Source organism: Pelophylax lessonae (genome assembly GCF_965119305.1).
Source record: "Pelophylax lessonae genome assembly, chromosome: 8".
Taxonomy (NCBI): Eukaryota; Metazoa; Chordata; class Amphibia; order Anura; family Ranidae; genus Pelophylax; species Pelophylax lessonae.
Window position 1 is genome coordinate 166,258,435 of NC_138775.1, and position 24,804 is coordinate 166,283,238.

The 24,804-nt window shown below is 43.3% G+C and overlaps 1 protein-coding gene across 1 annotated transcript in view; it reads right to left on the minus strand.

Annotated features, from left to right (window-relative positions):
- Nucleotides 1-24,804, minus strand: part of PTPRC (protein tyrosine phosphatase receptor type C) — a 230,074-nt gene that overhangs the window by 76,764 nt on the left and 128,506 nt on the right. The window contains exon 8 of the mRNA XM_082266341.1: nt 8,336-8,506. Coding sequence (XP_082122467.1) covers nt 8,336-8,506 — 171 coding nt within the window. The remainder of the gene's footprint in view (nt 1-8,335; nt 8,507-24,804) is intronic.

Here is a 24,804-nt window from a genome sequence, read left to right on the forward strand (position 1 = left end):
AGTATCTGAACATATTGCCAATATTAAAAAGGGATATAAAGATCATAGTCTCTCTTTACATTTCAGACGGAAACACAATAGAGATCCGTCGGGGCTAAAATTTTGGGGTATAGACAAGATTGATGCTACCTGGAGAGGTTCGAATATGGTGAGAGAATTGTCCAAGAAGGAAACTTATTGGATATACCTCACCGAGTGTTTATATCCCAAAGGTCTGAATGTAGAATTAGACGTCAATTGTTTTATTAACAATTATTAATTTAATTTTATGCAATTAAATTTCTGATTATACAGCTATTGAGAATTTTTGTTCCTACCATTTCCCAGTTTGTTTTATATATGGACCCTTTTATATATAAATTTGTATATGAGGATCTACCAGGCCTCTTGTACATTATATAATATTAATATGTACTTTTAGAAGATGATATTTATATTATTTATTTTATATCATTTTAAATAGTTGATAATAAGGCTGTGTGTCATTTATTTTGGTATTCTGCCTTGTTTCTCGATTTAATATATGTTGAATCTGTAAGGTCTCCATACATTGTATTTGTTGAGATCGGCATAGGTTCCACTTTCTGCACAACTCCAGGTAGAAGCCTAGGGAGTTAGTGCATGGACTTTGTATACTTACGAAATCCAGTCAAAAGTGGTTTTTGAATATTGATAGCATTGTGAAAACAAGGGCAGATGACTGATGGTTCTACGGCTGTCGGGAGTTCTCTAATACATATTGCTATTGATCAGATCCAGTTGGGGTGTATGCAAGCTTTACTTCTCCTGTGTGACAATTTATGCCTGCATAGGGGAAGTTAGCACAGATCAGATTGTGAATAGTATATATTCCAATGTCCTCTGGGTATCAATGATCTCCTAGGAACCAGCACACTTTCCCTATTGGCTATCGTCATGTTCGCATGTCGGATTGGCCATTAAGGGTTAAGTGTAGCGGCGAGGAGGGAGATAAATAGCGGGGGTGATTTGCATGCTCACGCCCTCAGTTGAAGTCAGCCAATCAGACGAAACGCGTCAGAGCATGAGCACGCTACCACCCCAACCACTACGTGCTGTCGGCGAGCTGTAGGCGGAAATCGCCGAACGCCGACGAGTGCTACCAAGTGTCGGGAACACGGCGGAGCGGAGATAGGCGAACGTGATAGCAGGACTGTCTGGGGAGCAGCGGCGGTGTCTTGATCCGGTACCCTGGGGACGGTATGATACTGGTGAGCCATCGGTCGCTGAACCTTCTGGCCATCTCCTCTCGTTTATATGCCTAATATTTATATTTTACATGTGAGTTTTATGTGAGGGGGACGGGGCTTGGGTTTTTTTACAATAAAGTTTTTTTAGAACTACTGCCCTATGAGTTTTCCCTTTCATACACATGTGATGCCGTTCTGAGTGTTCCAGTCTTCTGTGAGCTTTCCTGAGAGAGATCCTTCTGGTCACCTGCCAGTGTTGATTATCCTGAGGAGTGATCCGGGATTTATATTGGTACTCTGAAGGCTCAGTTGTTTCAGGCATTCGGTGAGTGTTGACTGCCTAAGGGGTCACGCGGTGTGGTGGAAGTTTGCCATCCATTATCTTTTCACTTCATGGTGACGGGTCATCCCCTTTCCGATTGGTCAAGATGGACTTTTGTATTTATTACTAGTACATCTATCTCACTTGATTGCTGTATTTTGCACATATGGTTTATGTATGCACTCATTTAAGCGCTGCTTATGTGGTACTTCCTTGTCTTTGACTTTGAGGCTATTCACATCTTTTTATCAGTTTGTATTCATCAAAGCAGCTGCTAGACACTGCTATTTACTGTATTATACAGTTTAGCAAGTTCACATCCCCCTACCAGCGCAGGGTGATAGAGATATTGGGCTTAGGTTTATATTCTCTGTCTTTATGTATTGTTATTTGTCTGCTGCCATTTAAAAAAAATTAAAATAAAAATCTATTCTTGGGCTCCAGTACAATTAAAAAGTCTTCTTTTGAGCCACTGAGAGCCTGAGCCGGCTGCTTCTGCCCCCTCCACAGCTCAGCGCTCCCCGGGGCAGAGGAGAAAGCCGATGACTGACAGTCACTAGCTCTCTGCTCAGGGAGCTCTGTGAACTGAGCAATCGGCAATGTTTGCTCACTCAGTTCTAAGTCTCAGCCGGCGGGGGACAGATGCAGCATCGGAAAAATGCTGCATCCACCTAGGCAAGTATGATTCCCCCCCAAAAAATCCTATACTTCTATACTTTTAAACTTTCTGTATTTCTGTACTTTTATCATTTTAAAGTGGTTGTAAAGGCTCAAGATTTTTTACCTTCATGCATTGTATGCATGAAGGTAAAAAAACTTCTGTGTGCAGCAGCCCCCCCCCCAGTTCCACCCAATACTTTCCTGAGACTCATCTTGATCCAGCAATGTGCACAGGAGCAGCGGCTCTCCTGGGTCTCTTCTTCCTCATTGGTTGAGACAATCACAGCCAGTGAGCCAATGAGGAGAGAGTGGGTGCAGGGTCATTCACACATGCTCCATGTGTGAATGGACGCAAGCAAGCTGCTTTCTATGGGGGGAACTTGGCAGGAGGGAGGGGCCAGGAGCGCCAACGGGGGTCCCAATAAGTAAAATGTCCATTTAATATCAATTTAGCATTTATGGATATAAAGGTAAATGCTATTCACAATCCACAAAGCTTCTTTATAAACATCTGCTATTTAATATCTAGTTTGGTAAGAATACCCCCAAACATTTTTTTTTTAAGAATAAAATTAAATTTCCTGATCGGGATCTCCCTGCATAGCCACATAGTAAGGTTGTCAACTCTCCCAGAACCCTCATTTCACCACTGCACAGAGCAGGTAAGTATACCATGTAATTTATTTAAAAATATCTATATGGATTGTGTTATCTCTGAGCCTTTTTAGATTAAAAAAGAAAAAAAACAGGATCACACCTGGCTTAGCACCAAAGGGTTATAAAAACGTAGGGCCACACAATGTTCCTTTTGTACCGTTAGGTGATTCCCAAACAGTCATATCTAGCACTAATGGTAGGTCTTTTCAGATTAAACAGCTGATGAACTGTCAGACAAAATGTGTTATTTACGTAATTTCTTGTGTCAATGTACAATATGTTGGTAGGACTACCAGGCAGTTATGTAACCATATTAGGGACTATCTATCAAATATCAATACCCAGAAAAACACAAATGTGGCAAAACGTTTTGTTTACCATCATGGTTTAAGTCTAGATTCCTTGAGGGCACAGATCTAAGAAAAAGTAGACACGTTGGGACGTCAGGTGATGGACAAACCCGGAAGTGCGGCCGGTGGACGGGTCGGGACATACACGGATGTTTCTGCAGTTTTATCTAATCTACTTTAGGAAGCCTTGGTTCTTACTTATGACTGACTGCAAGACTGCCTGTGATATACTACATGCGGTTACCTTACAGCAGTAAGGTAAGGGTGTAGCACACCCAGAGGAGTGATTTCATCTATATTCTACCACCTGGTGCTGGAGTTATTTATATATCTGCCCACTGATCACGTTTTGGAATGTTCACCTATATGTTCTATACACTGTTCACAACAATGGACTTTTTATAAGAAGAAAAGGATTCGTTCTATCTGTATATTTATGCACTATTCACCTTTATCACTTTAGTGCACTACATTTTATTTTTTATGTTTGATTTCACTAGAAGTGACTATAATAGATATTTCTATATGAACATTTCATTTTTTGTTTGGATTGTTACATTCAAGACTTGATTGCTACATTTATTCACTATATATTTATTTACTGTATACATTTTTTTTTGTTTAGTGCAGCTCCACACACATTTATTAATTTCCCTCAGCTTTGAAAAGGCTGTAGAGGCAGCTGCAGATATTTCCTAGTTTGTTTATTGTGTTACTTGATAGCGCAGGGGTCTTGCTTTGTTGTGTCTATGGGAGTGTTTGACCATTCTTCCAGAAGCGCATTTGTGAGGTCAGGCACTAATATTGGATGAGAAGGCTTGGCTAACAGTCTCCACTCTAATTTATCCCAAAGGTATTCTATCGGGTTGAGGTCAGGCCTCTGTGAAGGCCAGTTAAGTTCCTCCACCCCAAATTCACTCATCCATGTCTTTAAGGACCTTGCTTTGTGCACTGGTCCAAATCAATTGGTGGAGGGGGAATTATGGTGTGGGGTTGTTTTTCAGGGATTGGGCTTGGCCTCTTAGTTCCAGTGAAGGGATCTCTTAAGGCATCAGAATACCAAGACATTTTGGACAATTTGACGCTCACAACTTTGTGGGAACAGTTTGGGAATGGCCCCTACCTGCTCTAACATAACTGCCCACCAGTGCACAAAGTAAGGTCCATAAAGACATGGATGAGCGCGTTTGGGGTGGAAGAACTTGACTGGCCTGCACTGAGTCCTGACCTAAACCCGATAGAACACCTTTAGAATGAATTATGGTGGAGACTGCGAGCCAGGCCTTCTTGTCCAACATCAGTGCCTGACCTCACTATAGCTCTTCTGGAAGAATGGTCAAACATTCCCAAAGACACACTCCTATACCTCTTGGACAGCCTTCCCAGAAAATTTAAAGCTGTTAAAGCTGCAAAGGGTGGGCCAATTCAATATTGAACCCTACGGACTAAGACTGGGATGCCTTTAAAGTTCATGTGCCGTAAAGGCAGGCGTCCCAATACTTTTGACAATATCGTGTTTTTATATATATATATATATATATATGAACCTAACAGCCACCTGCTCATTGATTTAGTTCAGCCTTTCTCAACCGGTGTGCCCCGGCACACTAGTGTGTCGTGGGATCATGGTAGAGAAGGGCTGTCAGATGAGCCCCATCACCGGATCCCCTGCAGAACTGTACATTGGCACTGTGAGGGAGCTCGGTCAGCCTCAGGAAAGTGAAAGTAAAGGGAGGGGGAGTGTGCTGTGCTCTCTGCTTCCCCCTACAGTGCAGTACCTGGCTGTGTGAGGAGAGGAAGGGTATTGTACTAGAATTTTTAAAGTTTGTGTATATGTGCGTGTGTATGTGGGTTTGTAAATGTGTTTGTATGTATGTGTGTGTGTGTGTGTACATGTGTCTGTATGTGTCTCTATGTGTGCATGTGTTTGTGTTTGTACATGTGTTTGTGTGTGTTTGTATGTGTCTATATGTGTGCATGTATACATGTGTATGCATGTGTTTGTATGTGTGTGCATGTGTCCATGTGTCTGTGTGTGTGTTCATGTCTACATGTGTATGCATGTGTGTGCATTTGTATGTGTGTTTGTGCATGTGTTTGTATGTGTGTGTGTGCGCATGTGTCTGTATGTGTGTGCATGTTTCCATGTGTCTGTGTGTGTGTTCATGTATACATGTGTATGCATGTGTGTGCATTTGTACGTTTGTGTTTGTACATGTGTTTGTGTGCATGTCTCCGTATGCGTGCCTGTATACATGTGTGTGTGTGTGTGTGTGTGTGTGTTTGTACGTGTCTATGTGTGCATGTATACATGTGTATGCATGTGTGTTTGTACATTTTTTTGTGTGGTTGTGTGTACGTGTATGTGTGTTTGTATATTTGTGTGTGTGTGCGTGTATGTTACTTTTAATCCTGACCCCCATTCCTGTACTGTCAGAACTGCTTTTTAGGGCTTGTTTCTGATAGCAGCAAGGGCTGCTGCTCCTTTGAAAATCAATCCTTGCTTAGATCACTTTTCAGAGGCATTTGGCAGGCGGTAAAGAGGCAATATGTTGCTTCTCACCACCTGTTTTAGGCCCACCACACCGCAACCATGCACACAGTTGCAGGGTGGTTGCAGTGCAGCCCCATTCACCCTGGGTATACCTCCAGCTGCAGCCACCACATGTGTACATCCCCAGATGCTGCCTCTGCAGCTAAAGGGGGAGCAGCTGAGGGTAGTAAAGGCAGCTCAACCATGTGGTTTTACTGCCCCTCCAACCTGACGTGAACAAGCCCTGTGTGGATGTGTGCTGTGTGTAGGGCTTCAATGGGCTTCCCTACCATCAGAAATGCAGGGACAATTTTTAAACTTGTGCCACACCCAAAGCACCCCATGTTTGCCAAAGTGTGGGGTGCCATTAAGAATTAATGGCACCCCTAAAGAGCAGAGCATTTGTCTGTGTGTCAGGAACAAGCACGATTCTGCGTGTGTTCTGCGATACACAGTAACGTGAATCAAACCTTGGGCAGGGGTGCCTCAAGACTGAAAATACTTTTCAAGAGTGCCCTGACTGAAAAAAAGGTTGAGAAACACTGATTTAGCTTATGATATAATAGGGAGAGTTTAACATTTTTGTATTCATTTCCCTTTAGGTTTTAATAGTGGGGAGTATATAAATATTTTTTATACATTTTGATTATATAATATACTGCATAAGACTAGATTTCTGCAGTACTCACATTGCAAATGCATTTGACCTCATTCATCAAATGTTTGTTGTTATATATCTTTATTTTGTTGTTAGACATGAGAGTAATACCATAAGCATATTATTAATTCATTGTTGGAGGCTTAGCATTTGTGATTCTTTAGTCATCTGATGGGTTTAATTTTCTTGATCTTTAACTTTTTGCATAGGACAGGGATGTTGCTGAATACAGAATTTATTTCTTTGGATGCTCTCAGAAGAATTGAGTTGTTTGTGATTCGTTTGTAATATTAATCTTATTACATGAGGCTCCACTAGAGGGCTCTGTTTGCCTGTTTCCTTGCTTTTATGCAATGCAGAGTAACGTGATTGCCTCAGCTGTATGTAATTACATAATAGTTCATAATGCACTTATATCACTCATTTTTGGACCATTCCCACCTTTACGACTAAGCCCAGTCAGTGTAAAATGAATCAGTGGGGTAGGGCCAAGATTCAGGGACTATAGCTGAACCCTCTGTTTCTTTACCAGTGGATGGAATTGATCCATGTGGTGTGCACCCCTAAGTTTGCTTCTGTGGTTGTCTCATGGAGTGAGATGTGCTCCTAGATGGGCTGCCACCCACTGTGGGAGGAGAACCGACGAAAGGATGAGCGGGAGGTTTTACTACACTATAAAACACCACTGTAAAATGAAGATGCAAGCAAATCTAGGCAGGTGTGTTTTAAATTTTCCTGCCTCATATAAAATCTGCCCTTAAGGTTTTCTTGGAAATCCCCTTTAATAGTATTCACAAATATCTTTGTAAAGTCCTCGTTTAGACTGAAAGTGATATATTGATAGGACTACTTTGATGTTACCTTATGTCTTTGAGCCTTAAACATTTTGTCATGAAATGTCCTCATATTCAATAATATATTCTATCCTAACATCTATTCCTACGAAACTAGGTTATATGGAACGATAGGAAAGGGATTTGAATGAAACTCTAGAACTAAAAGATTGGCATACATTAGCTCATAATGCTTCGAGATCCCTGGTCAACACTTCTATTATAGAAGCAAATGACAAAGTTTTGCTAAGGTGGTATCTGATCCCGGAGTGAATAGCTTCTTATGCAACAGGAACTTCTCCATTATGTTTTAGAGATTGCGGACATGAGGGAGACCATGTTTCACATATGGTGGCTATGCCCCAAAGTGAAACGTTTTTGGAATCAAGTTTATGATCTTATTTATTCCCTCACTAATATTACTTTACACAAATCCCCGAAACAAGCACTACTTTGCAGCCAAATGGAGAAGATTCCTAAACACTTAAGAAGATTGATACATTTTTAGCAGCAAAAATGACTATAGCCAGGTATTGGAAAACAATTACCCTACCCTTTGATATCCTAAAGGCTAAATTGTATTAGATTATGAAAAACAAACATCTTTAAGCCATATTAAATGATAAGGTTTAGGTATTTGAGAAATGTTGGGATCCGCGGACTAAATATCTAAATGATGGTTCTAGAAATGTTTCCACTTGAACTTATTTCAAAAATAGAAGAGTCAACACAAGATACTTTAACATTTTTTCTTTCTATTCTTTTTTCTCTCCTTTTTTATTTTTATTTTATTGGCTACATAAGGTCTCTGTTAGACCAGTTGTAATACTCACCTACAATCTTGGTTTATAAAAGCTTATTAGACTTCATGTGCTTTTAAGAATACTTTTCTTTGATAGAATTTGAAAACTTAATCTAAATTAATAATAATCTAGTGAAAGTATAAAATATACTTATATTGACTATTAGTTATTATACCCTTGCTGTTAATAGTTAATGCAATTCATTATTTGTATATTCTTTATTTGGAAAACTCTAAATAAAATCTTTGAATTGAAATTTCCTCATAATTTGACAGAATAATGGATTATATATACTATTGCCAGTGACTTACTTCCTTCTTTAGTCTTCACATTTTTAGTTTCAATTGTTCCAAAAGCTATGTCCCTAGATTCTTCAACATATGCTGAAATTTGTATTATATAATCTGTAAAAGGATCCAAATTCCAAAATGTGTGATTTTTCACATTTGCTGTTAGATTTGTTTGTTTCTTAGGACACTTATCTGGAAAATAAAATACAGTTTCTAGTTAGGTTTTCAAACATATGTGATGTGTAGTATTTGATGTTCATTCTATTAGTATACTCCATGCATATATGTAGACTGTTTGTGATCATTTTTTTAAAATGATAGCCATAGCACTTTTTTTATTATCTAAATATCATTATTACATATGGCACATACCTTATTAGATTTAAAGCCTATAAAAAATGCACAGCTGTGGACATAAATTTGCTTGACCACAACTTCCTCCCCATCCACATACCATAAAATAGCCTTAAGGCCCGTACACACGTACCGATCGTCGGCCGAAAAGCTTCGGCCGGCGACCGATCTGCCGATTGTAGGCTTGTTAGTATGATGCTTCCGACAGCCGACAGCGCACTTTCGGCCGAACAGAATCGGTCTTGCAAGCATGAAAATTTTTGTAGGCCGACTCCAGAACGGCCGATTGTTCGCCAGTCAGTACAGAATTCGGCCGACAGACAGCAGATTTGCCAGACTGGGCATGCTCAGAAAAGAAAAAACACAGGGAAAGTTAACCATCACATGACATCACTTCTGCAGTCGGCTGTAGTCGGCGGACAAAATTCTTGTGCAGTCTTTTGAACTTTTCAACAGACACGATAGCCCGGGGACAAAAGACGGCCGATCGTTCGGCCGACGATCGGTACGTATGTACGGGGCTTTACTTTTAACTCCTGTGCTGTGACCAAGATAGATAGTTAAAGCATATGTAGCTAGCAGCACTTGATAAATAAACCAAAAATCTGAAAACGTAATAAATAATATAGAGCAGTTCTAAAATGTTTATACAACCCACTGACAATGTATTAAAAAACAACATATATTTATATAAACCACTATAAATGTTCAAAGTGTTCACACTCAACTACGAGTGAATATCCAATGTTTCATTCGCAATTCTCAGTTGTTCCACCCAAAATTGAAAACATTCTTAGTTACGCCAACCAAAACTAAAACCATTTAAAAAAATTTTGCACATCCCATATATGTGCCACATTCGAAAAAACTAAAAATTTGGGTGACTATCCAACATATAAATCATAAGTTACAGTTGTTCCACCCAAAACTGAAATGATTCCTAATTACTGCACCTATAAAACTGAAAATACAATTATTCTTTCCTGTTAGGACCGTAAGTGTCACATTGCTTTTTAGGTCCTAACATGGCTTTTTTTTTCCTATCAAGGGTTACATTTTTTATTTATTTTTTTTACCTATACTCTTCGTACTCCTCCTTCTATTCCTTTTTTTACACACCTCCCACTTCCGTAAACCTCTCTTTACCTTTAAACTCTTTCCAGTCTTTACAGATTATCCAAAATATTTCTAATTCATTTTCTCCTCTATAATACAGCTCTTCCAAAAATATAGATGTTTTCTACCTTCCTTACCCAATCTCTAACAGTTGGACTTTCTGGTATATGCCAGAACTTTGGGGTTAGATGTTTTGCAGCGTTTATTAACCGGTTGCCGACCGCCGCACGACTATATACTGCGGCGGTCAGCCCCGGCCAGGCAGAGTGACGTAGGGGTACGTCACTCGCCTGTCACTGACTTGTGAGCCAATAGCGGGCGGGCGCGCGCCCGCCCCAGCTCGTTCACTGACAAGTCAGTGCGTGTGACCAGTGGACCCGATCGTCCGCCGGTCACTCACGATCGCTCCGGTGAAGGGAGAAAGTCAGGCGGCTAATGTAAACAAGCCGCCTGTCATTCTCCCTGGTGTAAAAATGAAGATCAGACGGTTCTACTATGTAGAACCGTTGACCTCTGTTTTTACACCTCAAGCCATGTCCCTTCACAGTAGAAAGCACACCCCTAGGACACACTTAACCCCTCCCTCTCCAATACAGTTAACCCCTTCCCTGCCAGTGTCATTTTTGCAGTAACAGTGCATATGTATAGCACTGATTACTGCAGTAATGTCACTGGTAACCCCAAAAGTGTCAAAAATGTCAGTCAAGGGTCCGATCTGTCCGCCGCAATGTCGCAGTACCGCAAAAAAAATCGCAGATCGCCGCCATTACGCGTTAAAAAAAACCCACCAAAAATGACAAAAATCTTTCCCTTTGTTAGTAAACGCGATAACTTTTGCGCAAACCAATCAAAATACGCCTTTTGCGATTTTTTTTACCAAACATAGGTAGCATAAAACAAATTGGCTGAAAATGTTAAAAAATTTTGATTTTAAAATTTTTTTGGGGGGAATTTCATATAAAAAAATATGAAAAATATTGTTATTTTTGCAAAATTGACGCTCTTTTTTTGTTTATAGCGCATGATCAAAAAAATCGCACAGGTGATCAAATACCACCAAAAGAAAGCTCTGTTTGTGGGAAAAAAAGGATGTCAAATTTGTTTAGGTACAGCGTCGCACGACCGCGCAATTGTCCGTTAAAGTCACACAGTAAAAAATCGCAAAAAACACCCTGGTCAGGAAGGGGGTAAAATCTTCCGGGGCTTAAGTGGTTAAGTGGGGTATCAATGACCTTTTATATTGTTTTATTGTAAATCTGGTATTGTGAAATAGATACATTTCAGGGGTTATTGGCATTTTATTTCCCGCTATTTCCTGGATGAGTTGTATTATTTCCTCCCAGAATTTATATATAATTGGACACTCCCACCATATATGTGACATATTTCCCCTCATCCTGCATCCCCTCCAACATAGTGGCGATTTTTCAGATTGGAATTTATTTGCCTTACTAGGTGTTATATACCATCTTGATAAGCACTTATAGTTCATTTCCTTCGTTTTCATGTCTATTGCTGTCCCGTGAGCTAAACTCATTATTTTCTCCTTTTCTTCCTCATTCCATTTTACCTTAAGTTCTACCTCCCATTTTCCCTGGAATGGTGGACTGACAGGGTGCGCCATTCTGGTAAGAATCGAATATATCTGGGATGTGCATTTCTTCGGCATAGTTTTTGAACTTAATATTTTTTCAAAAGGCTTCAGGTTTTCCCCTGGTCTTATTGGGTGTGGCAAAGTTTTTATAAAATGTTTTAATTGATGGTATCTCCAAACATCTATTGACAAAATATTTTTTTATATATCTCAATATTTATATAGGTCCTAACAGGGCTTTTTTTTTCTATCAAGGGTTAAAGATGCCGGGCCCAGGCAAATCAGAAAATGGTCTTTTCCTTTTGAACATACTTGAACCTGGTATCTTTAACCCTTGATGGGAAAAAAGTGCTGTCAGGACCTATAAGCAATTAAGTCCCTTGTAATCAGCACAACTGGTATTTTTGTTCTGAGTTTACATTGTAGTGGATCTTCAGTTTTGCGTGGAGCTGCATGTATTGAAGACCCACTTGACAGACACTTTATTACTTGGACCCTCTACAAATGTGACACATAAGGATGGGATGTTTATTATGTTTTCAGTTTGTTTGTTTTTTTGGGTGGAGTAATTGAGAATAATTTAAATGAACAGCTGTAATTGATACATTAGATAGTCACATGTTTTTTATGTTTTTTTTTTTTTAAATGACACACATATGGAATATTTAACAACATTTGCAATGGTTTCAGTGTTGAGTGGAGTAACTGAGAATATTTTCAATTTTGGGTGGAACAACTAAGAATTGCGAACAAAACATTAGATATGCACACGGATTTGAGCAGGGACATTTGTAGTGTTTGATATACAGCGAGTAAAATAAGTATTGAACACATCACCATTTTTCTAGGTAAATACACTGCTCAAAAAAATGAAAGGAACCAATTTTAATCGGAATATAGCATCAAGTCAAAAAAATCCTGGGATATTGATCTGGTTAGTTAAGTAGCAGAGGGGGTTGTTGATCAGTTTCAGCTGCTTTGGTATTAATGAAATTAACATCAGGGGCACAAGATGGGCAACGATGAGACAACCTCCCAAACAGGAATGGTTTTACAGGTGGAGGCCACCGACCTTTTTTTGTCCCTACTCATCTTTTCTGGTGATTTTTCACTCGTTTTACATTTGACTAGGGTCAGTGTAACTACTAGTAAAATTAGGTGATACCTGGACCTTATAGAGTTTGCACAGGCAGTCCAAATCCTCCGGGATGGCACATCAATACGTGCCAATGCCAGAAGGTTTGCTGTATCTTCCACCACAGTCTCAAGAGCATGGAGGAGATTCCAGAAGACAGGTAGTTATGCTAGCAGAGCTAGATAGGGCCGTAGAAGGTCCTTAACCCTTCAGCAGGACCGGTATCTGCTCCTTTGTGCAAGGAGGAACAGGATGAGCACTGCCAGGACCCTACAAAATGATCTCCAGCAGGCCACTGGTGTGAATGTCTCGGACCAAACAATTAGAAACAGACTTCATCAGGGTAGCCTGAGGGCCCTACACCCTATAGTGCAGTCATCACTAAATGGCGGCCCGTCTCCTGTTATCAGTCATTGGTTTGCTGGGACCGTGGGTGTCCCAGCAACCAGTGACGTGCTATGTGCGCCACGCCCCTCCTTACTGCGGCTCCCGGCTCACTCCCAGCCGGTGTCCTGTTGGGCTGCGAGCAGGGGATGACGTCACGCGCATGCCCCGCCCCCTGCTCCTGACTGCGGCTCCCATTCAGCCGGGCAGTGAGTTGGGGCGCGACATTATGTGCGCGCCCGCCCCCTGCTGCTCACGGCTCCTGGCTCCAGGTATGTGGAGCACAAGAGGAAGAGGCAATGTGGTCCCCAATTTCATAGCTGCACTTAAAGCTGATGAGAGGTTTTTAAAGTGATGGGCATATTTTGTAGTGCTCATTAGAGTGCCCCATAAAAAAAATGTGCCCATCAGAGTGCCCCCTAACATAAAATGTGCCCATCAGCTTGCCCCTTATTGTATGTTAAGAGTCATGCTGATGGGCATATTTTATGTTAAGGGGCACTCTAATGGGCATATTTTATGTTAAGGGGCACTCTAATGGGCATATTTTATGTTAAGAGCAACGCTGATTTACACGTTTTGTTTTGCCCATCAGAGTGCCACCTAACATAAAATGTGCCCATTAGAGTGCCCCCTAACATAAAATGTGCCCATCAGAGTGCCCCCAAACATAAAATATGCCCATCAGAGTGCCCCCTAACATAAAATGTGCCCATCAGCATGCCCCTTATTTTATGTTAAGGGTCACGCTGATGGGCACATTTTATGTTAAGGGTCACGCTGATGGGCAAATTTTATGCTAAGGGACACGATGATGGGCATATTTTATGTTAAGGGGCACGCTGATGGACAAATTTTATGGTAAGGGTCACGCTGATGGGCACATTTTATGTTACGGGGCACTCTGATGGGCACATTTTACACATTTTATGTTAGGGGTCACTCTGATTGGCACATTTTATGTTAGGGGGCACTCTAATGGGCATATTTTATGTTAAGAGCAACGCTGACGGACACATTTTGTTTTGCCCATCAGAGTGCCCCCAAACATAAAATATGCCCATCAGAGTGCCCCCTAACATAAAATGTGCCCATCAGCGTGCCCCTTATTTTATGTTAAGGGTCACACTGATGGGCACATTTTATGTTAAGGGTCACGCTGATGGGCAAATTTTAAGCTAAGGGACAGGCTGATGGGCATATTTTATGTTAAGGGGCACGCTGATGGACAAATTTTATGTTAGGGGTCACTCTGATTGGCACATTTTATGTCAGGGGGCACTCTAATGGGCATATTTTATGTTAAGAGCAACGCTGATGGACACATTTTGTTTTGCCCATCAGAGTGCCCCCTAACATAAAATGTGCCCATCAGAGTGCCCCTTAACATAAAATATGCCCATCAGAGTGCCCCCTAACATAAAATGTGCCCATCAGAGTGCCCCCCAACAAAAAATGTGGCCATCAGCGTTTCCCTTATTTTATGTTAAGGGTCACGCTGATGGACACATTTTATGTTAAGGGGCACTCTAATGGGCATATTTTATGTTAAGAGCAACGCTGATGGACACGTTTTGTTTTGCCCATCTTTCTAAATCATAGCACAGACTTCAGATTCTGACCTCGGCCCAAAGAAAATTTTAGCGACCGGACCTCCTTGAATTTTAATTCATTACCCCTGCTCTAGTGGTTCCTGTGCTCACTGCCCGGCACCTTAGAGCTCAATTGGCATTTGCCATTGAACACCAGAATTGGCAGGTCCGCACTGGTGCCCTCTGCTTTTCACATATGAGAGCAGGTTCCCCCTAAATATGGGGAGGCATATCCATGAAGGGAAGCACAGACCTTTGCAGGCTAGACAATGGCACCCTGACTGCCATTAGGTATCAGGATGAAATCCTTGGACCCATTGTCCGACCCTACATTGGTGCAGCGGGTCCTGGGTTCCTCCTGGTGCACAACAATGCCCGGCCTCATGTGTGAGTATGCAGCCAGTTTTGGAGGATGAAGGAATTGATACCATTGAAACTAAATCCAATAGAACACGTCAGTCTGTTCAGGCGCTCAGTGATGCCCTTGTCCAGATCTGGGAGGAAATACCCCAGGACACCATCTGTCGTCTCATTAGGAACATGCCCCGATGCTGTCAGGCATGCATACAAGCATGTGGGGGCCATACAAACTACTGAGTACCATTTTGAGCTGCTGCAATGAAATTTCTGCAAACTGGACTAGCCTGCTGCATCATTTATTCACTTTGATTTTTGGGACATCTTTGATTTCAGCCCTCTGTAGGTTCACTGTTTTCATTTCCATCAAACCATGTGGCATCCTTTCATTCCTAACACATTACCCAGTCCATATCACTGCAGATATCCAGCATGATATGTGTTCCTATTGAGATCTGATGTGTTTTCAAAGTGTTCCTTTAATTTTTGAGCAGTGTATAAAGGTGCCATTGTAATGAAATTTTCACCACAACAAATACGTTCAGAAATTAAGCTATGTGTAATAAAATGGACTGACACAGGGAAAAGGCATTGAACACATGAAGAAAGGGAGGTGCAAAAAGGCATGGAAAGCCAAGATACCAGCTGAAATCTATCAGTAGTTAGAAAGCAACCCTGCCCCTTGTCAGTGCAAATTATTATCAGCTGGTTCAGTCTCAACTGATGGCCTATAAAAAGGTGTCTCATTACCAAGATGTCACACAAGAAACATCTCATGATGGCTAAAAGCAAAAAGCCCTCTCAAGACCTTTGCAGCCTTATTGTTGCAAAACATTCTGATGGCATTGGTTACAGAAGAATTTCAAAACTTCTGAATGTTGCAGTGAGCACTGTTGGGGTCATAATCCGGAAGTGGAAAGAACATAATTTCACCATAAACCGGCAAAGACCAGGTGCTCCTCGCAAGATTTCTGACAGAGAAGTTAAAGGTATTATCAGAAGAGTTGTCCAAGAGCCAAGGACCACTTGTGGAGAGCTTCAGAAAGATCTGGAATTAGCAGGAACAATTGTTTCAAAGAAAACAATAAGTAATGCACTCAGCCACCATGGCCTGTATCCACGCTAACCACGTAAGACTCCATTGTTGAAGAAAAAGCAGGCTGAAGCTCGTTTAAAGGAGAAGTACAGCCAAAGCTCATTTGGATGTACTTCTCCTGTGGATCACAGGAGAGCACACCATTCTGCACTCCTGTGACACGTTTTCAGCAGGCAGCGGCCTGAAGTCTGCAGTTGGCTGACATCTCAGAGTGAACCAGGCTCGGGAAAGATCGAGACCACTTGCCTGGACTGGTACCCATCTCAGCGAGCCATTGAGAGCCCAAACCGGCAGCTCCTGCCCCCTCCACAGCCCAGCATTCCAGTGAGTTTTGGGGAGGGGGGCAGAGCAGAGAGCCGACTACTGACGGCTCAGGGAGCTCTAAGAACTGAGCGATTGGCGGTGTTTGATCTCTCGGTTCTCAGTGTTAGAGCCGGCGGGGTACAGATGCAGCATCAGACCGATGCTTCATCTAGCTAGGTTAGTATGATTCTAAAAAAAAACAAACAATTACAATGCTTCTCTTTTAAAGTTTGCTGCACAACATTTAGACAAGTTTGTGAAATACTGGGAGAATATAGTCTGGTCAGGTGAGACCAAAACTGAACTCTTTGGATGCCATAATACACACCATGTTTGGAGGTCAAATGGCACTGCACATCACCCCAAAAACACCATACCAACAGTGAAGCATATAATACTGGCGAACTTCAAATCATTGAAGGAAGGATGAATGGAAAAATGTACCAAGACATTCTTGATAAAAATCTTTCATCTACCAGGATCTACCAGCCAAGGAAACTCTCAATTGGTTTCAAAGAAAGAAAATGAAGTTGCTAGAATGGCCCAGCCAATCACCTGACTTAAATCCAATAGAAAATCTATGGAAAGAACTAAAGATCAGAGTGCATAGAAGAGGCTGACGGAACCTTCAAGAGTTGAAGACTCTAGTTTCTCTATACAGGAGGCGTCTTGAAGCTGTCATTACCAACAAAGGATTTTGTACGAAGTATTAAATAAACTCCAGTTAGCGTTTTCAATACATTTTCCCTCTGTCATTTCATCTTATTACACAAAACTTAATTTCTGAATTTATTTGTTTTGGTTTCTTTGTATGTATGGATAGCATGGGTTGTACCAACATGTGGTGAAAATTTCATGGCAATAACACTTTTGTATTTACCTAGAAAAATGGTGACGTGTTCAATACTTATTTTACCCACTGTATATATGTTGATTATTTATACACTGTCAGTGGGCTGTATAATCATTTTAGCACTGCTCTATATTATTTTCTAATGCAACACAGTGGTGTGAACTGGGTACATAAGGAAACAAGGCATTTTGCCGTGTCATGCAGTGGGACTGCACTTCAATAGCCACGCAATGCAGTCCCACCGCATCTGCTGTGAATATATCCTAAACGTTGCTCACGGTGCCTGCATGAAGCAAAAGTGGAAAGAAGGGCAGTATGTACCACTGAAAAACAAGATTTTTGTAAGATCTTACCGTAAAATCGGTTTCTCTAAAGACCATTGACAGACGCAGCCTCCATTTTCATTAGCCATTGGGTTATGCTGCCCCCTGCAGGAGTAGTTCTAGGCAGGAAAAAATGAAATCTCCACACCCACGGGGCTGTCCCCACAGGCATAACCCACACACCCTCTGCTCAGCAAACCAGTTTAGTTGTAAGCAGTGAAGAAGAGACAAAAAAACACCCCCATAGCAGAGGGGTGGGTGCTGCATCTGTCAATGGACTTCAGAGAAACAGATTTTACGGTAAGATCTTACAAAAATCTTTTTTTCTCTATCGTCCATTGACAGACGCAGCCTCCATTTTCATTAGCCATTGGGACGTCCCAAAGCAGTGTAGGTATGAGGGGTGGGAAGAACGCAACCAGATAGTAATGTAAACTCCAAAGGCTAAACGTAGCCAACTGGGTAACAGGAAGCTCAATCAAAACAACAAGAGCTCACCCAGGCAAAAAAAGACAAAAACATTCAGTTACGAAACAGCAGCCTGCAAATCCTTGTGGCCAAAAGAGGCATCAACAAATCTACCTTGTAATATTTAGTAAAAGTGTGTACAGACGACGCTGCCTTACAAACTTGACAACAGAGGCCTGACGGCGAAAAGAGGCACTCTAGAATGAGCCTTCACAGGGAAAGGAGGAACCTAACTCTTAATTGAATAAGCCTAAACAACCGTCTGCCTGATCCATCTTGATATGGTCACAGCAGACGCAGCCAAACCTTTCGTCCAACCGGTCCGTCCATGAAGACAAAGAGAGAGTCCGACTTCCGAAAAGACTCAGTAACCGTCAGATAAACTTTTATCGCCTGAACCACAAGAGTGGCAATCTCCTTGGGATGCTTAGGCTTAGGACATAAGGAAGGCAACACGATGTCTTCATTGAAATGAAAATCCGACACCACCTTAGGGAGGAAGGACGGATTAGGTTGGAGAACCACTTTATCTCTGTGGACCACTAAATAAGGCAAACGACATGACAGCACCGCCAATTCAGATACTCTGCGAGCAGAAGTATCAGCCACAAGGAAGGCAACCTTCTGTGACAAGGAAAGCATAGAGATCTCTCTAATATTATCAAAAGGAGGCTTTTGAAGAACAGACAAAACCAGATTGAGATCCCACGGAGGCAACAGGGATCTCCTAGGAGGAGCCAAATGATGCACCCCCTGAATAAAAATGTGAATCAAGTTATTAGTAGCCAACGGACATTAGAAGTAAATAGCCAAAGCCGAGACATGGCCCTTGATAGTGCCAAAGGCCAACCGCTGCTCAACCCCTTTTTGTAAAAAGGCCAAAACCCCAGCTATAGAAAACAAGCGAGGGTGCAGCTGCAGCGATTCACACCATGAAATGTACGATTTCCACGTACAATGATTGACGTCGACTTCCTGGCCTTCAAAAGGGTAGGAATCACCGAGTCAGAAAGGCCTCTATCCCTCAACACCTTGCTTTCAACAGCCAAGATGTTAAAGCCAGCGACCATAAAGCAGGATGGAAGATCGGTCCCTGAGACAGCAGATCTTCCCGCAGAGGAAGTCTCCATGGAGAATCTACAACCATTTTTACCAGGTCTGCATACCAAGACCGCCGAGGCCAGTCTGAGGCTACCAGAAAGAACGGAATGCCTTCCACCGCCACCCAGCGAAGAAACCTCGGCAGGAGTACGAGCAGAGGGAAGGCATAAATCAGCCGATACTGGCTCCAAGGAGCCACTAGAGCATCTGTGGCGTTGGCCAGAGGTTCCCAAGACCTGGCCACAAACCGCTGGACTTTCCTGTTGAGGCGAAACGCAAACAGATCCACCTCCGGAGTCCCCCACTGGACACACAGGAGATGAAACACCTCTGGATGAAGGGACCATTCCCCTTGATCCAGCAGCTGACGATCCAGGTAATCCACTTGCCAATTCTCCAAACCCAGGATATGGACTGCGAAAAGAGCCGGAACATTGTCTTCCGCCCAAACCAGAATCTCAGCCACCTCCTTGGCCGCCAACTTCCCAAGATGGCTCAAACTAATCTTCTGGTCTAATGACCGAGGGTCCCTGTTCCATTCTGCAGAGGCCTTAAGTGAGACTGAGCAAATAGGACCATTTTGAAGGTGGATACCATCAGGCCCAGGGTCCTCACGCAGGCCCGCAAGGAGGCCTGATCGGTTTCCATCAGCAACCTGATCACCCTTTGCAACTTCTGAAGCTTTTCCAAGGGGAGAAAAACCCTCGCTAGTGCAGAATCAATAGTCAGCCCCAGATAAGTGACCCGTACGGATGGTGACAGAGCAGATTTCTTGAAATTGATCTTCCACCTGAATTCCTGAAGGGTCTGAACTGTAATTGAGATGTTGAACAACAGATCCAAATGAGATTCTGCTTGCAACAGGAGATCGTCCAGATATCCCAAAATTGAGATTCCTCTCTGTCGTAACAAGGCCAGCAGCGGGGCCAGGACCTTGGTAAAAACTCTGGGAGTGGAGGGTAATGTCACAAAGTGAAAGTGCTCCTCTGACACCGCAAAGGAATCGCTGATGTCCCTCGATTATGGGTACGTGCAAATAAGCATCTTTGATATTGATGGAGGCCAAAAAATCCCCCTGATTCAAGGATGCCACCACTGACCGAATGTACTCCATTCGAAAACTTCTGCACCCGCACAAAGCGGTTCAGAGCCTTGAGATCCAGGATTGGATGCACCTTGCCCTCCTTTCTGGGCACTGTGAACAGGTTTGAATAGAAACCTTGAGAGTGTTCCTGCAGAGGAACCAGCACGATCACTCCTTGAGCCAGGAGATCCTGCACAGCTTCCCGGACATCTTTCAAATGCTCTGGAGACAGGAGAAGATTTGACTGAAAAAGCCTGTCCCCCGGCCGGGACCAAAATTTTATCTTATACCCGGAACAAATCAGTTTGCAAACTCATTTGTCTTGAACAAAAGAAGTCCAGGGTTCCTGAAAGAAGCGCAGACGTCCCCCCACCCCAGAAACGGGTGAGGGCGCCCCTTCATGCTGAAGAAGACTTGTCCTTAGAACCGGGCTGACTGGCCTTGGACTTGCCCCAGTGCTTCTTAGTCCCTCCAGAAGCTCTGAACGGTTTACCAGAAAAGGGAGATCTGTCAGGGCTTTTTTAGAAGCCTGGTCAGCCGACCAGCTCTTCAGTCAAACTCTGGCCATCCAGGGACGCATCACACAGGAACACCAGGGCCTGAGCCATCTGGTCCAAAAGTTCCATCAACTCTGGGGGAACTACGTCATGGTCCAAGTTCCCTTTCAGAACATTAATCCATTCCATAACCGTCTGTGATACTAAAAAAGACACAAAGACCGGTTTTAAAATGGAACCCGCCAACACGTGAAGATGGAGGGAAAGGGATTCCACCCGCCTGTCCACCCAATCCGTAAAAAACGGGGAATCTTTAACAGGCACAATAGTAGATTTGTTCAACCTGGAAACAGGATGGACTACCTTAGGCGGCACCGTCCAATGGTTGGAGACCGTATCAGCAAAGGGGTACCGGCGTTTAAAGTGCTTAGGCACCACTAGCACGTGCTTAACACGCCACCATTGGTCATTCACAATATCATGAAAAGTCTTGGGACAAGGGAAAACCTTGCCAAAATTTTGGGTTTTGCGGGAACCAAAGGACACCGGTGGCGTGGGCTTATCTGCCAATTTTAAAGTTTCCCTCACTGAAACAATCAGGGCTTCCACCAAAGCACGTTCCCCGCACTGCAGCTGAAAAGACAGGTCCTCTTCATCATCCGATTGCGAGGACATCTACCCCTCAGGTGGCGACCATATCAGCCTCTGATTTAGAGGACTCCATCAATGATGGAGAAGGCAGCGTTTTCGGCTTGTAACTTTTTTATGACAAAATCAACTTTTTTTGTCAGGCTTCCAGAGCTGCTAAAATCGCGGCCAGCGACTGCGATCCGGGCGGTCTGGGTATCGCACTGAGTGGGTCTGAGGGTGAATTTACATAATCAAAGTAACATAAAAACGGAGTACTGTCACTTTAAGAAGTGCCGATCGCCGTTCCCACCGCCGATCGCATCAGTCTGCAAAGTCCCCCTTAACCACTTAAGCCCCGGAAGATTTTACCCCCTTCCTGACCAGGCCCTACCGGTATTTTGCGATTCGGCACTGCGTGACTTTAACGGACAATTGCTCGGTCATGCGACGCTGTACCTAAACAAATTTGTCGTCCTTTTTTTCCCACAAATAGAGCTTTCTTTTGGTGGTATTTTATCACCTGTGCGATTTTTTTATCATGCGCTATAAACAAAAAAAGAGTGACAATTTTGCAAAAATAACAATATTTTCCACATTTTTTTTATATGAAATTCCCCCCAAAAAAATGTAAAAATCTAAATTTTTAAAATTTTTGGCCAATTTGTTTTCTGCTACAAATGTTTGGTAAAATAAAAATCACAATAAGCGTATTTTGATTGGTTTGCGCAAAAGTTATTGCGTTTACTAACTAAGGGAAAGATTTTTGTAATTTTTTTTTTTTTAACGAGTAATGGCGGCGATCTGCGATTTTTTTTTGCAGGACTGCGACATTGCGGCGGACAGATCGGACCCTTGACTGACATTTTTGACACTTTTGGGGGGACCAGTGACATTACTACAGTAATCAGTGCTATACATATGCACTGTTACTGTAAAAATGACACTGGCAGGGAAGGGGTTAACTTTATTGGGGAAGGAGGGGTTAAGTGTGTCCCTAGGGGCGTGTTTTTAACTGTGCAGGGATGTGGCTTTTCATGTAACAGCAGAGATCAACAGTCCTACATAGCAGGGCCGTTAGATCTCTGCTGTTACACAGGGAAGAATGACAGGCGGCTTTGTTTACATTAGCCGCCTGCCTTTCTCCCTTCACAGCGGACGATCGCGAGTGACATCGGGTCCGCCGGTCATACGCGCGGACTTGTTAGGGAATGAGCCAGGGCGGGAGCGTGCCTCCGGCGGCGCGCTCGCCCGTTATTGGCTCACAGGCTAGTGACGTACCGGTACGTCACTTTGCCTGGCCGGGGCTGACCGCCGCAGTATATGTACTTGCGGCGGTCGGCAAGCGGTTAAATATACACTAACAGCAGAGTGTGCAGGGATATGCCCACAAAGACCCCAGTACTGTACCACCTCCACAGTAAACCCACCTCATAGGTCTGTGCAGGAGGAAGTAGAATCACAGGAAGTTACCTCGGCCTGGATGTGAAAGGTCACACTGCCCGTGTAGTACAATAGGACAACACAAAAATGATTGCCAATGCAATTAAATAGGAAGCTCTGGGAAAATAGCTGCCCTATACAAGTCAATGGGAAAAATATTATACATTGCCCACACTTAAGATGGCGGCACCCACGGCGTGCCATGCAGCCAGGGACTCCCAAAATGAAGACCTCAAGGATCCACAACCAGACTCAGCAAGAAACAAGGTACGATTGCCACCCCCCTCAGGACTCCAGGTGCTCCCCAGTTACATAGCCCCCCGTGGGGAAGGGAGAGGGAGACAGGGCACAAGGCCGGGTACCTGACAGGCCAGGGGGATCTTTTAGGAATTACGGGTCCTATTATCCCCAGGAGAGGGCCCACATCCCCCCAAGACCACCAGGGGCAAGGGGGTTCACATTTACTCACCATACCATGGACCGGGTGGGCTCCGCTCTGGGCAGACATTCTCCCACCCGAAGTGGGGGTGCTGCCAGCCGAGGGGTACGCTGCGACTCAGGGCGTTCCAGGTCGCAGCGTCCCAGTAAGGCATCTGCTCGCAGGCTCATCCCCATCTGGAAAGGGGCACTGTCGTGACGAGGCCTAGTGTGGGAATATAACCTGCTCAAGCTCGTAGGCCAGGCTGGGGAGACCTTAAGGATCTAGATTATCCAGTGCAAAACCCTAGCTGGCATTGCTTGCAGATCACCAGGAGTGTTCAGTTCAGTAAGTGAGCAAAAAGAAATAAAACAAAATATTCCGTAAAGAATAAAAAACTGAGACCGAAGTCCCAGCAAGAAACCGAGGTCCTACTCCTTCTCTAGGCAGAAACAAACTGGTTTGCTGAGGTGTGTGGGTTATGCCTGTGGGGACAGCCCCGTGGAGTGGAGATTTAAATTTTTGCTGCCTAGAACTATTTCTGCAGGGGGCAGCATAACCCAATGGCTAATGAAAATGGAGGCTGCGTCTGTCAATGGACGATAGAGACATTTTTTTTCATTAAATATGTTTGCGTTTCAAAATGAAGTATTGCATACATGTGATATTGTTATTTTTTCATGAATATTTTTTCAGAAAATTGTATTGCATGTTACGTGATATTCATTTCTACCCACCTCAAATGGTTTCTTTTACTTTATTAATGCTTCACTGAAACTCAGTTATGGCCAGAAACAATTTTAATTTGCCCATGTCATAGCAACTGATGACTCATCCCTGGCCCCACTGAACAGCAATAAAGGGGCAGGACCAAATGCTGGCTTTCATCACATGCGCATATTTAGTTAACTGTAATCCAGCATGTCCTGACACTTTGTTTCTGTCGTATTGTGGCCAGGAATGTGATCACATGTAAGAATACAAGCAGCAGAAACTGTGGATAAGAAATCTAATTATGGGCATATGTCTATAGTTAGTTAGTGATTAACCACTTGCTAATCAAAAAGAACAGATCCTGCACATGCTGATGTACAACAAGTACAAAGAGGAGTACTTCATCAGCCCATGGCGCTGTCCATGTGTTCACCTCCTTTGTTTGTATGCTTTTAAGCTGAAATGTCCTGGTTGCTGCTGCTCCTCTCTCACTCCACTGGGGGGGGGGGGGGTGCACTGCCTCTGCTATATGTCCATAGCAACAGCAGAGGCAGTGCACCCGTGTCTTGAATCCCCCACCTCGTAGCTCCGAACAACTTGTGGCTCCGGCTTTGGCTGAGGCTCTCCTGAGGCGCCGTTGATTATGTCGGTATAGTGCGCAGGCGCACTGGAACCAGCATCCGGTGACTAGGCAACACAGGAAGTGAAGGAGAGCGGGGATACAGCGGCGGTAGCTGCGGATGAGGAGACCGCAGAGTCACCATCAGGAGGGACGGGAGGAGCGAGTAGCTCCTATTGGAATGCTGTAAAGTGATTGTCTTAAAGGAAAAGTGTGAGTGCAATTCCAATGTACTGTGTTTTTGTCCTTTAATAAAGCGTTATTGCCTGAGGTTGCGTGCGCTTCTCTTTACAGATTTGAATTAACCACTTGCTGCCTGCCCATAGTACAATTACTGCGGGCAGACAGCAGCTTCAGGCTGATCGACGTACTGATACGTCGCTCAGCACATGTGCACTGGCGCACCCTCTTG